The sequence below is a fragment of the Xenopus laevis genome, chromosome 8L (genome assembly GCF_017654675.1).
Source record: "Xenopus laevis strain J_2021 chromosome 8L, Xenopus_laevis_v10.1, whole genome shotgun sequence".
NCBI lineage: Eukaryota > Metazoa > Chordata > Amphibia > Anura > Pipidae > Xenopus > Xenopus laevis.
This window is the reverse complement of record NC_054385.1, coordinates 35,238,996-35,252,535: the sequence shown is the minus strand read 5'-3', so window position 1 is coordinate 35,252,535 and position 13,540 is coordinate 35,238,996. Positions and strand designations below refer to the sequence as shown.

Sequence of the window (13,540 nt, the reverse complement as noted above, 5' to 3'; positions counted from 1 at the left end):
AGCATATAGTATCATTTTCATACCCATTTGTGAAATACAGATCCGACACACATGAGACACTTCATTATATGTGTCTTTGTTTTAACATGACCCTAGGGCAGCTTGGTTTCCCATATTTGCCACCTTAATACTATGTTTTTTAATTTTTTTGTCTGATGGAAATATTAAGAACTTTTGTTCCTAATATTGGGCAGTTCTTAGCTGCTAAAATGGTGTCTGAAATTAGCGGTTTTGCTTTGCCTTTATGTATCCTCTGTTTATTTTTTTTTTACCCATAATTTTCTGTCAGTTTGCCAGAGCTATTCTTTCTTGTTAATCATGAGATAAAAAGCGTTCTGAAAGAAATGAGTTGGGGTAAAAGGATTTACGATGACTGTAGAGTACTAAGGGGTGAAAATTGCGCCCAACAGGTTCTGGGTCATGCAATGCACTGCAGCTCAGGTTATAAATCCGACACAATTTACAATGCACAGTATTGGCAAACACAAGGCAGCCCTGTGCTACCATCCGCCTGTCCGTCAAGATTACAGCCCTGCTGAATTCAGGCGGCCATGCAAAAAGTACAGGACCTTTCGCTCCAGGGTGCTCACCTACAGGGCAGGGTGGAAACTTTGCACCCTTTTGCGTGAGTAATAAATGACTCATTGGGGGAACAACAATTGTTGAAGGAATAAATGTGAGCCAATAAATACAACCTTCCCATCCTTTGTTCGCTTATATATATGATACAGAGAGAGAGAAAGTAACATTGGTAGGTTGATCCCAACTAAAATGTAGTCAATCCTTAATGGAGGCAAAACAATCCTATTGGGTTTAATGATTTTTATGGAGATCCAAATTACAAAAAGATCCCATATCAGGAAAGCACAAGGTCCCTAGCATTCTGGAAAACAGGTCCCATACTTGTATATTACTGATGTGGGTGTCAGGAAAAACTCAACACTAATTCGACCCTAACCTGCAAATTGTTACGCTGGGGAGTAACTACAGAGGAAGCAGATCCTGAGGCTGGAGGTGTAGGGGGCCCTATAGGGCCCTAATTAATGAGCAATTTCAATATATATTGGTAAAACTGGACAACCTGTGGATATGTTGGGGGCCCTAAAATTAATTTGCTGTGACACCCAGTATATCAAGTTATACTAGTTGGAGGCGTGGAGGACGGTTTCGGGTCAATCCACACTACTGTATACGTGTTCAAATAAAATAGGCACAACTGAATGAGCATTGAGCATCTGTTGCAAATGCTTTTTTTTATCAAAACGTTCTTTAAAAAACAATATTAAAAAGCTTTCCTTAAAAAGAAAAGAGAGAGAGAAGCAAGGATCGATTCCTGAAAAGTTAGCGTTTTGAGAACTCCAATAAAACTGTATTTGTGCAGTGGTTGCGGTTTTATACTGTAGCGATTCAGTTAGGAATTGTCTTGTGCCCCTATACAGCAGGCACTTTCTGAACATTGTAGTCTCTCTTTGTTTTATATAAATACACTGAGCATGCAGTGGCTAAAAGTTTGCTTTCATTCACTAGAATAATTATTGCCATTAGGTTATAGGTATGGGATTAATTATCTGGAATGCATGGGACCTGGGGTTTTCCTGATTAGGGATCTATGCATAATTTAGAAAAAAAATGTTTATTTGGGACACTATGGCAAATGGCATTGTCATATTTCTGAGTTTTTGGGATGACAGAATAATAGATTCCATGACGTTACAGTATTTTTGTTCCAGATGTTATTCTCCTGAACGTCATCTTGCTTAGTAGAAAAAAACTGCCAGTTGCTTATACATTGTGGCTAAACTGATGTGTATGTGACATTTACTGGAAACAACAGACTACTGAGGCCTGGCATTCTAGAGCCCGTGATTGTACATTTATTTTACCTGTATTTTGGCTCTGTACAATGAAAACTGCAGGAAGTGAGACATTTGTAGCCTACACATTTCATTGTTTGTGTCTGTGCAGGTTCCTTTTCTGCAGATAATAAAGGGCTTCAGACACACACACCTTACACTTCAGGCAAGGGGCACGGTTGAAGCTACAAATATATATATATATATATATATATATATATATAGGTGCAAGAATTAACGTTTCTATTATTAGAATTGCTTTTATATTTAATGTGTAAGAATTCAGGGGCTATTGTGGTCAGATCTGGCATTCCTTACCCAGCTGCACCCCTGTACTATACTGTGCTGGTGGGATTACCAGCCGGTGCTCCTGGAATATCCACTGCAAACCTTATATCAATGGTGTAACTAGAGTGCTCTGGCCCCCCATGCAAAATAATCTTCAGAGGGACCCAGCGCACTCCGATCCCCATCCTTCCCGCCTCCGCCCACTTCCTGCCTGGACTCCGTCCAGACCCGCCCTGTGCCAACGAGCTCTACTTCCCGTTGAGAGCGGCTGGTGAAGGGGGGGTTCTTGTTTGCTATAGAGGGAGCAGACCCACTGATTAGTGGTACAGCAATCTGCCCCAAGTAGCTGTGTTGGCTACCAAGTTTCTTTTTAATAAAAGGGGAAATGTGATTTGTAAGAAAAGCAGAAGTTTTTTTAAAGAACCACAACAATCTCGTATATCTTCCAAAAGTGAGTGCAGTGAGATAAAGCCTGGAGTCTGTTAATATTAGCCACATATGCACAGTAGGGCTTAAAACAGGTGCATAAGTACAGGAGAAAATATACCCAGAGGCTGATGGGGCACCCAGCAGTATAGAATACCAAATAAAGTCCTAACTGAATAACATTTTCAGAATCAGTTTATGGATCCATTGCTAGGCCAGCGGCGTAAATAGATGTTACTGGGCCCCACAGCAAATTAATTTTAGGGCCCACAACATATCCAGAGAGTGTCCTGTTTTACCAATATATGTTGAAATTGCTCATTAAGAAGGGCCTCATGGGGCTCCCAATATCTCTGGGGCCCCCTGCAGCCACAGGGTCTACTTCCTCTATAGTTAATCCCCTGTTTAAGGCTACAATAACTGCCCCCTGACTGTATATAAGCAATAACCATTGAAGGGCAGCTGTTTAATGCAGATATGCACTTGGTGTTGCCGTGTAAACACACTGCATTTGATTTATTAGGATCCAACAACATCAATTCTACTTTACTGGCACTCAGCTCCTTGAGTGTTAACATGTTTAGTGGGCACTGGATTCTTGAAAGGAGATGCTGGTGAATTTATATGATTCTGCTTTGCTTGTTTTGTTTAACACCGAAAAAACACCCCAACTGGTAATTTGCACACATATCTAAGCATGCAATTGGCATTATATTTTGCAAAATATATAATTTTATGAAAAATGAAGATAATTAGGGAAATATAATTATAAAGACTATCAATATTTTTAAAAGGGGAGCATTGTGTAGGTGATGTGCCTATGCACAGTGGTTAAAGGAGAATCCATGGCAAGGAAAGTGCCATGGAGTAACTAAAGGGGGCCCAGTATAAGTGTAACTCCACCCATGTCTCTGTAATTTAAACTCATAGAAGTGATATAGACATTTTTAGACCAAAGAACAGAACTATGTTACATTTCTATACCTTAGACCAATGGTTTTAGTTTAGTTATTCCTTAAAGAGAAGTGAGTCTCACTTAGACTTGAATTTATAGATTGAACACCATCAAGCACCTATGCTTCACATGACTTCCCATCCAATATGTGAGCTCATTATAATAAAAATATTACGGGTCATTTATTTAAAAAAAAAAGTGCAGTATGCATAGTACAATTTTAGATGGAATCCGCCATGATTTTTATCCTGAATGTAGTGGTTTTTTTTCCTCCACTGCATTCAGGATAAAAATCATGGTGAATCCCATCTAAAATTGTACTTTGCATACTGCACTTTTTTTTAAATAAATTCCCGTCTTTTCCAATTCAGAAGGTTGTCCAGATTATGTGGCCAAACACAGATAAGGATAAGTATGAGTCAACTGGGGATAACATGTTTGAGCAGTTGCAGGATACATTTAAAGAGGCCTAGGGTTGCCACCTTTTCTGGAAAAAATTTACCAGCCTTCCTATATATTTATCTTTTTTATCTTTTAATAACATTGGGATCAACCATCATTGTTACCGGCCAGTTGGCAACTCTAATAAGCAGGAAAGGACTGAGATTCAAAATAGGCCCTGGCATTTCAGGTATACAGAGGTCCAAACAAGCCACACAGCAGCCCAAACAGACCCCCACCAGCCCAATATATAGTGACTGTCTATGGTAATTTACAGCAGCCCCTCTGGCATTTGCCAAAACCCACAGATTACCAGTCCGGACCTGCTAATCAGGCCCTGACTGACAATCTGGGTTCTGGCAAATGCCAGAGGGGCTGCTGTAAAATGCCGTAGACAGTCACTATTTATTGGGCTGTATGGGCCTCTGTGTACTTGAAATGCCAGGGCCTATTTTGAATCTAAGTCCAAGCCTAATAAGTATCTACTAACAAGATTTTTTTAGATTGAGGTGGGAAGTTTGATTTTCCTATCTGATCTACACTGCCTATACCGACCTTTTTGAGTCATAGACGGCTAAAAACACAATATACATGAAACTGCTCTGTGTGCCATTAGCTATAAGGAATTCACTGTTGACATCTGGAGTCTTGATTTTAACGTTAGGAACACTGACTTATCTCCTTTCATCTTCGGTTAAGCTTGTCTATAAGGCTTGTGCCATCGGGACATGTTTCCATTGGTGTTTTTTAATTATTATTGTTAAAGGAAATTGCCTGTTGCCAAAGGTGACAGGCAGTCTTCAGCCAAAAAATAATAATAATCCACTGAGTTTGGGAAATTTTCATCCACTAGTGAATTTAAAATGTAAAAAGTAAAGTATTGTGGACTGAAGTTCACAGCCTTCTCTATTCATTGGTTGATTTAACCTAGTGTGCCCTTGGTTTCTATAAAAGCTTTAGTACCAGTGTTTTATAATGGGATTATCAGATCTCACATCCTACTAGAAAATTATATTTCATGAGAAGGCATTTTTTTTTATATGAAACTATGTCATACATATGGGCTGTTTTATATGATATAGATATGTATATAATGAAGAAATAACCAGCAACACCGAGATATCTTGTGATATACTCACTCTATTAAAAAAAATTACACGCAAAGCTGACGTGACGTTTTGGCCCACACAGGGACCTTTCTCAAGGCAACCATGTGTAACCCCACACTCATCTTTATACCCATAATCCCATAGATCCATCAACAGGAAGTGACATCAACATCATTGGAGATAATTGTATTCATTAGTTCCAAAATCTCTGCATAAATAATTAAAGTGACCAAGTGCCATAATATAGCTATCGTTATGCGCTAAAATTTGTACAGTAAAATTATACCTTAAAAATGATTTTTTTTTTCTTTTATGTGTATTTGTTTGGTTATGCATTAATAAAGTGCCACAGTGCTATAAAAATGTTATAGCATTGTAGCACTTTAATAATGCATAACCAAACAAATACACATAACATAGAAAAAAAATGATTTTAATGTATAATCTTACTGTACAAATTTTAGCACATAACGATAGATCTATTATGGCACTTGGTCACTTTAAAGGGGTGGTTCGCCTTTAAAAGTAACTTTTAGTATGTTATAGAATGGCCAATTCTAAGCAACTTTTCAATTGATTTTCATTATTTATTTTTTATAGTTATTTGTCTTTTTCTTCTGATTCGCTGCAGCTTTCAAATGGGTGTTGCTGTCCCCTTCTAAAAAAACAAACAAATGCTCTGTAAGGCTACAAATGTATTTTTATTGCTACTTTTTATTGCTGATCCTTCTATTCAGACCCTCTTCTATTCATATTCCAGTCTCTTATTCAAATCAGTGCTTGGTTGCTAGGGTAATTTGGGCCCTAGTTACCAGATTGCTTAAACTGCAAATTGAAGAGCTGCTGAATAAAAAGCTAAATAAGTTAAAAACCTTCAATAATACAAAATGAAAACCAATTGCCAATGATCTCAGAAGATCAATCTCTACATCATACTAAAAGTTATCTCAAAGGTGAACAATCCCTTTAATTATTTATGCTGAAATGTTGGCACTAATGAATACAAGTATCTCCAATGATGTTGATGTCACTTCCTGTTGATAGATCTATGGGATTATGCGTAATAAATGTGTGGGGTTAAACATGGTTTCCTTGAGAAAGGTCCTTGTGTGGACTGAAACGTCACGTCAGCTACACCTTTGAGTATTTCACAAGATATGTCGGTGTTGCTGTTCATTTCTTCATTATCGAATCTATTTACCATGCATCCAACAGCGGAATGCTACCCATATGATGATATAAACAGAATATGTTGGTTTTGGTGTCAACTTACTGTTAGGGGGCTTTTACCCCACATAGAATTTAAGTTCAAGTAGAAAGACTCATTTTTCCAGGGTCAACTTATTAGTAGAGGTGTTTTTGATCTTATAATCTGTTTGATTATCTGAAGCAGTGCTTTGAAAATTCAGTATTGTACTGCTATGAGGTTTTGATTTATACATATTCATATATAGGCCCACACTTAAAAGAGACAAGTCTTCCCAAAAAACCTTTGGTATGTTTTTCTATAACTGTAAAAAACTGATATTTTTTTTAGCTATTTCTTGACATATATCTTGTTAATAAAGTGAGAGTTATACAAAAACTCAGATTTAGTTGTCCTGAAAAAAATATCAATGTATAAGGGGGTCATTTACTTAGACCTAGGCAGGCCTGGACTGGGAGTCAAAATAGGCGCTGCCATTCCAAGACCACAGAGGCCCAAACAGCCCACTATATGGTAACTTTCTATGGAACCATACAGCAGCCCCTCTGGCATTTGCCAGAACCAACAGATTGCCAGTCCGGGCCTGGACCTAGGACAAAAGTGCAAGAGCTCTAAGGGCTACAAAAGCACCCGCTCCTCAAGAACGTTGTGCTCAGGAATGCAGGCAGAATTATATACATGCTGATAGCCGAGAACTAGGTTTCTGAGACCTGCTTCAATTCTGCTACCTGCAAGGCAGGGAGCAAAGTACAAAAGCCTGGCAGATTGCACCTGTTTCTAATTTTTCTTGCAGGTAGTAAATGACCCCCCCATAGTTTTCCTAACTAAACCTTGAAAACAAGCATCAAATTAGTAAACTTAAGGGTAATGCTACAGTTTTCTTCAGATCTATAATCCCATAGCCATGTATAAACAGGCGTAATTCACTGGCCACTTGTTTAAAAGCAACCGCTTCTTAGGTTGCTATGGGTAACAAGACCTGGGGCAAACATTTCAGTTGTTTTAACCCACTAAAATAAAGGTAATTATTAGAGGATACAAGTTCATCAGGTATGTGACTAAATTAAAAACAAATTTCTAATCTGGTTGACATTTGGTGGATTACTGCATTTTCCCCCTCGTGACTAATAGCTTGATTTCATTCGAGTCGATAAACATCGGTGAGCGTTTTCAAGCCAAGATGATGATGCTGCACAGTGATCAACCAAACCTCATCATCAGAGCCTCAGGGAAATGTACCTGTGGTTTTTCAGTTAAGCGGTTCTGTGTTCTTCACTGTGATGTCAAAGGTATTCATTTGCGAATGAAGCGAGTTACTGGGCCCTTTGCACAATCTTTTTTTTTTTTTTTAGAGCAACTCAAAACCCTTAGACATACCCAAAAACTATATACTGTATAATATTTGGCTATGTTTAAAGGGATCCTGTCATCGGAAAACATGTTTAATTCAAAACGAAACAGTTAATATTGCTGTTCCAGTAGAATTCTGCACTGAAATCCATTTCTCAAAAGAGCGAACAGATTTTTTTATATTCAATTTTGAAATCTGACATGGGGCTAGACATTTTGTCAATTTCCCAGTTGCCCCAGGTCATGTGACTTGTGCCTGCACTTTAGGAGAGAAATGCTTTCTGGCAGGCTGCTGTTTTTTCTTCTCAATGTAACTGAATGTGTCTCAGTGAGACATGGGTTTTTACTATTGAGTGTTGTTCTTAGACCTACCAGGCAGCTGTTATCTTGTGTTAGGGAGCTGCTATCTGGTTACCTTCCCATTGTTCTGTTGTTAGGCTGCTGGGGGGAAAGGGAGGGGGGGAGATATCACTCCAACTTGCAGTACTGCAGTAAAGAGTGATTGAAGTATATCAGAGCACAAGTCACATGACTGGGGGCAGCTGGGAAATTGACAAAATGTCTAGCCCCATGTCAGATTTCAAAATTGAATATAAAAAAATCGGTTTGCTCTTTTGAGAAATGGATTTCAGCGCAGAATTCTGCTGGAGCAGCACTATTAACTGTTTCGTTTTGAAAAAAATTTTTTTTCCCATGACAGTATCCCTTTAAGGGCTTTGAGAGAACCCATTTAATCCATTTGCAGTGTCTGGGAGTGTAGCACCTGCAGCCCAGTAACAAACTCCATGGGGGTATATTTATCAAAGAGTGAAGTTAGACATCACCATAGTCCGCTAGAGTGAAATTCCGCCACTCTCCATTCATTTCTATGGGATTTTTAAAAGCCTATTTATCAAGGAATGAAAGTGAAAGTCCACACTTTGACAAATACGCCTTTAAAAATCCCATAGAAATGAATGGAGAGAGGCGGAATTTCACTCTAGAGGACTGTGGTGATCTCTAACGTCACTTTTTGATAAATACACCCCTAAAACCGACCTTTGTTTCATGTCTCTTGTTGCTGTGGAAGTCGCAGGTTCACTTGTATCTTGTCAACTTTGTTTCCTATAGCAATATGCGCTGAAACACAAAGGATATGTATGTCATCCTATTTGAACCTGTTGGTGAGTGCAACCTATATGACCACATTGACCTTTTCGTGTTGTGGCTTTTCTGCCCCCTGGAATAAAAGAAATGTCAAAAACCCACAGCAGATGCAGCAAGCGAGAGTCTGTAGCGCTGTTAAGTTAGCAGTACTTTTTGTGGGGTCACCAGTTGCGGTTTTGTGGGGTCTTGGAGAAGCAGCAGCGTAAGATAAATAATATGGGCCCCATGGCCTGTCATTCTAGTCCCAGAGATCCAAACAGGTAACAGAAGCATGGCATTCACCAACATGGCATTCATGCAGCTCTGTGTATCTCTCTCTACAGAACCACATTACATTTTGGCAGCTGTCAATGATGCACTACATGAGGGGACCTGGCAGGGCCCCTTCTAAAACTGAGATGTCATGTTATTTAATATAGATAACATGCAACAAATCATGACTGCTGGCAGAGCTGCAATCAAAAACCTCAGTTCCCCATTGGGAACACATTCAAGTATAACATTTGTTGCCCGTGTATCATACTGTACTTTGTTAAATATTGATTATAGATTGCCAGCAATGGTGAACCAGCACAAACATACGGCAACAAATGTTACTTATACAACAGCATAATTATATGTGTTTGTGTTACAGTAAATTGCATTGTGACTCAGGACAAAGACATGACCTGCATGTGGAACAAAGATGGACTGTCCTTTGAGAACTACTCCCTGTACTACTGGTAAGCAATTAATGACACTTCATGCAAAGAGAGGACAAATGATACACACTGATACTCCACACTGATACACTGTGTAACATTTCTATCACTAAAGTGTATGAGGCAAATTTTCTTACCTTCCATGTTGCGCCGGCGTTGGCTTTGCCGCACTTTGTCAGGCGAAGTTTCACCAGGGCGCCGCTAATTCACTAAAATCCAAAGTTGCGCTCAGGGAGGTGAAAGGTAGCGAAGTTGCGCTACCGTTAATTCGTCAAGCAAAGTAAAGTTATGCTAGCGATGCCTAATTTGCATACGGCGCCAAGTTAAAGTACAATGGACGTATATGTAGCAGCAAATACATTACACTACACGAGCCCGGGAAAGCTTCATAAAATAGAGTTGTTATTTTTCCCTATACATGTGCCCACTGTTTAGTTTAGGTGCCATATGTTAGGAAATTTACGATATTTTTCTTAAAACGCCAGCGTTTTTTAGGACTTAGAAAAAATGTCAACTTTTTTTGAAGCAAGCCCTATCTACTCTATTGCACTTCACCTGGTCTGAGGTGGCGACGGCAAGTCTGGCGCAAGATGTAACGTTCAGTAAAATGCGCAAGTTAGTGAATTAGAGTAGTTACTTCCCTTCACCATAGCGCAACTTCACCTGGCGTAAGGGTGCGAAGTAGCGCTAGAGTAGGTCCACTTCGCTAGCGAATTTACGCCAGCACCTGTTAGTAAATCGGCAAAGTAACGAAATTATGTCACGCTGCTGAATTTTCGCTAGCGTTGGCCACTTTGTCCTTTAGTAAATTTGCCCCTATGTGTTATCTCCACGTATTTCAGGTACAATTCGGATGGTGTGAAGGCAGCTGCCCCTTGTGCTCACTACCTACAGGAACGTGGGATCAACATAGGCTGCTGGTTCAACTCGTCCGCTGTCCGAACCTTTAGTACATTCAATGTGAGATTAAACAGCAGCAAACAGGAGCACAAACAACTGTTTCGAAACCTACAAGACTTAGGTACATCCCATAATTTTCAACTACTTTACATTTCTGCAAAAATGCGTTCAAGAAACTTTACAGTTACATTCTTGTAATGCTGAATAAAGGGGAGATTTATATGCAGGCCCAGATTTGTGGCAAGGCCACAAAGGGTGACAGAAAATTAGGGGCGGCATGCTGCCTAGCCTCTTTTTGGGAAGCTGGCTGTGCGCCCCCATTCTGCCGGCTCTTACACGCGTGCGCTAGCATATGCGTGGGCGGTAGTGCGGGCATTTGGACCGCGTGGCCTTGGGGCGCCAGCCCCAGAAAACCGGCCCTGTTTATATGACTTCTGTAATACAGACTGGCTCACAAGATTTGGGGGATGCTGCATAAAGTGTGATGCCACATTTTGAAAAAGATTTGGCTATCAATATCATGACATTTAGGGGTAGATTTATTAAGGATCAAAAAGTAAACTCGAATTTTCAAAAAATATGTGTCAAAATTCACACATTCGATTTTAATCCCCCGGTTTGAATGTAAATTTGAATATGAGATTTATCAAACCGTGACCATGGAAACAATTATAAATCGAATATTCACCACATAAAACCAGCAGAATTCAAATTTTCGGGTCATTCCCATTCAATCAAATTTTAGATGATCAATTTTTTTTCATAAATAAACTACCCAGTCCAATTGTGAGTATGTTCGAATTTATTTATATGTAAAAAAAAATTCACATAAATTCAAAATTTGACCTTTGATAAATAACCCCCTAAAATCAAGTTTCTAGTCATTCCTAATCTACTTGCAGTACAATTTGCCATTGGATTTAAGAGACAAGGAAAGGACAGGAGGGGTGACCAGGGCTGTATTTACCATATAGGAACTGGGGGCCTATGCCTAGGGCATGAGTTTTAAGGGGAGGCCTAACATTTGGCACCTCCCCAGTGATTTATCCTTTCATTCTCCTTTAAGAAAGCCAATTAGAAGACAAAATAATTCAGAATGATAAAAAGTGATGAGCAGTTGCAAAAAAAATGGATTTAATGCTCAAAGAAGGAGAAGAAAATTTATGAACAATCTTCCAGTCCTTCGTTGGCTTTCTCTCTTAGTCTCAGTTATACTATGGGCCAGAGGTGCCTACACTGGAATTGGTATGGGAAAAGGAAGGGAGTTGGCAAAAACATGGGCAATCAAGCTGAGGTTATAAAGAAGTGGCAGTATGGGTGCTGACAGGGTAGGAATAATATTATATCCTGGTGGATATTAGAAAGCTCAATTAGTTCCATGACTATATAAAGGCACAAAGCCATAGGTCGAGTTCCCTGATACAGGTAATGAAGCTCATTTTGAGTCCCCTCTATTAATCACTCCTTTAAAATGTCACAAAACCAGGTATACATCACATGCTACTACAAAATAACACTCCCTTTCTTTGTGACTACTTACAGCAATGTGCATTATGTTATTTATATTTCAGTCAAGCTGGAGCCTCCTGTTAAGCTGCACGTAGAGAACACAAGTGACTTGGAACTCCTCCTGAGCTGGGAGCCATCCCGTGGCTTCAGGCTGCTCTGTTTCACTTATCAAGTGAAATATCGCAGCCTGGCCAGTGACTCGTGGACGGTAATAACAATAAAACTGTATTGTTCACTGTGTCAGGCGGAATACATGATTAAATTGTACAACAAAACTGATACAAAGAGGTACAGAGGGTCCTGCCCAAACAAAGCTTACAATCTAAAAGTTATTTATTATTTACTCCAGGGGGTCCTGCTTAATAGACCATTATTTACTCAGGTTTCCTGGGTGGTGGGCCCTGCTAACCAGCAGAATAAAGCTTCAGTTAAAAAATGATCACCAATGTGTCGCTCAATCACCTCTGTCCAGAATCCCTAAGGATTCCTATCTCGGGATCCGGGTTGATCGCAATGTTCCTACTTCTGTTTATTAACCTCACGTTCACAGAAATATTAAACACAAACTTTTGACTTCCACCCGTTTTGCTTTTTTCTCCTCATTTCTATTTTATAGAGAACTTTATGCTAAAGTAAGGATGATTTCTTTACCTTTCCTTCTCTTACAACTATTCCCTGTTTTGTGCCCTAGCCTATACAGCCATGCCACCCTCTCCCGTTCTAATGGCAGCTTTCTCCTTTCTGCCCAGGTAAAGAATGTCACTAGCACCCAGTTTTCCTTGCCCAGCTATAGCCGTGACAAGCTCTACACATTTCATGTGAGAAGCAAGCTGAGCGATTTGTGTGCCTCCGCTGTATTATGGAGCGAGTGGAGCGTAGGAGTATCCTGGGGCAGAAATGATACAAGTAAGAGACAAAAATGTATATATTTCTATTTGTGAGAGTAAAGGGCACATTCGTTTTCATGCAGTAAACACTGAAGCCAGCGTAAAAAGAGGCAGAGATAAGGTGCACCTTTCCATTCATGGTTTATGGGTTGAATTATTTTGTACATAACATAACACTTTGTAACATATACATGTTTACAGGCAAATAAATCAACACAGACACACATATTTTAATTTGAAAGAGAGTGCATCACTTTTGTAAGAATTCCCCTTTTCCTACTAAGAAGAACCTAACCTGCAAATTGTTGCCTCATCCTGGAACCAGCCAATTAAAGCAGGTGAAATCAGTCAGCGACTTATAGCATGAGTGTGTTGGTTACCTACTAGGGGTAGGCAGCAGAGTTAAGTTCCTTGTCTCTCCTCTTACTTCCTGTCTAATTTAGTCTGTCAGTCCACTAACTGACAGTCACCAAGTAATGGTGCAGTAGTGCTACATTTGACGGGGGGAGTGCACTGAATGCCAGTTATTGAGTGATGAGCACATTTTTTCATGGTTTCTCTGTGAATTTCCATGTTTTGCCACCAGTGTAGATGAAGGCAAACCTAAATAAAAATAATAAGTAAATAAATAAAGTAAATAAAAATGCACAATGTACAGGGGTGTTTCAGAGTTTTAATGCAGCCAAATTGTTGCCTACCCCTTTGCTTTCCCACACAAGTGTTTTCTTGCTGGGGCGGGTTGGGTGCCGCCACACACCCTGCACTACA

The 13,540-nt window shown here is 39.6% G+C and overlaps 1 protein-coding gene across 2 annotated transcripts in view; it reads left to right on the top strand.

Moving 5' to 3' along the window:
• The window catches only part of il2rg.L (interleukin 2 receptor subunit gamma L homeolog), a 47,202-nt gene that overhangs the window by 26,479 nt on the left and 7,183 nt on the right, over positions 1-13,540 (top strand). For both annotated transcript variants that reach the window (XM_041572686.1, XM_018229740.2), the window contains 4 exons: positions 9,410-9,497; positions 10,319-10,497; positions 11,948-12,093; positions 12,635-12,791. In XM_041572686.1, coding sequence (XP_041428620.1) covers positions 9,439-9,497; positions 10,319-10,497; positions 11,948-12,093; positions 12,635-12,791 — 541 coding nt within the window. In that variant the 5' untranslated portion in view covers positions 9,410-9,438. The remainder of the gene's footprint in view (positions 1-9,409; positions 9,498-10,318; positions 10,498-11,947; positions 12,094-12,634; positions 12,792-13,540) is intronic.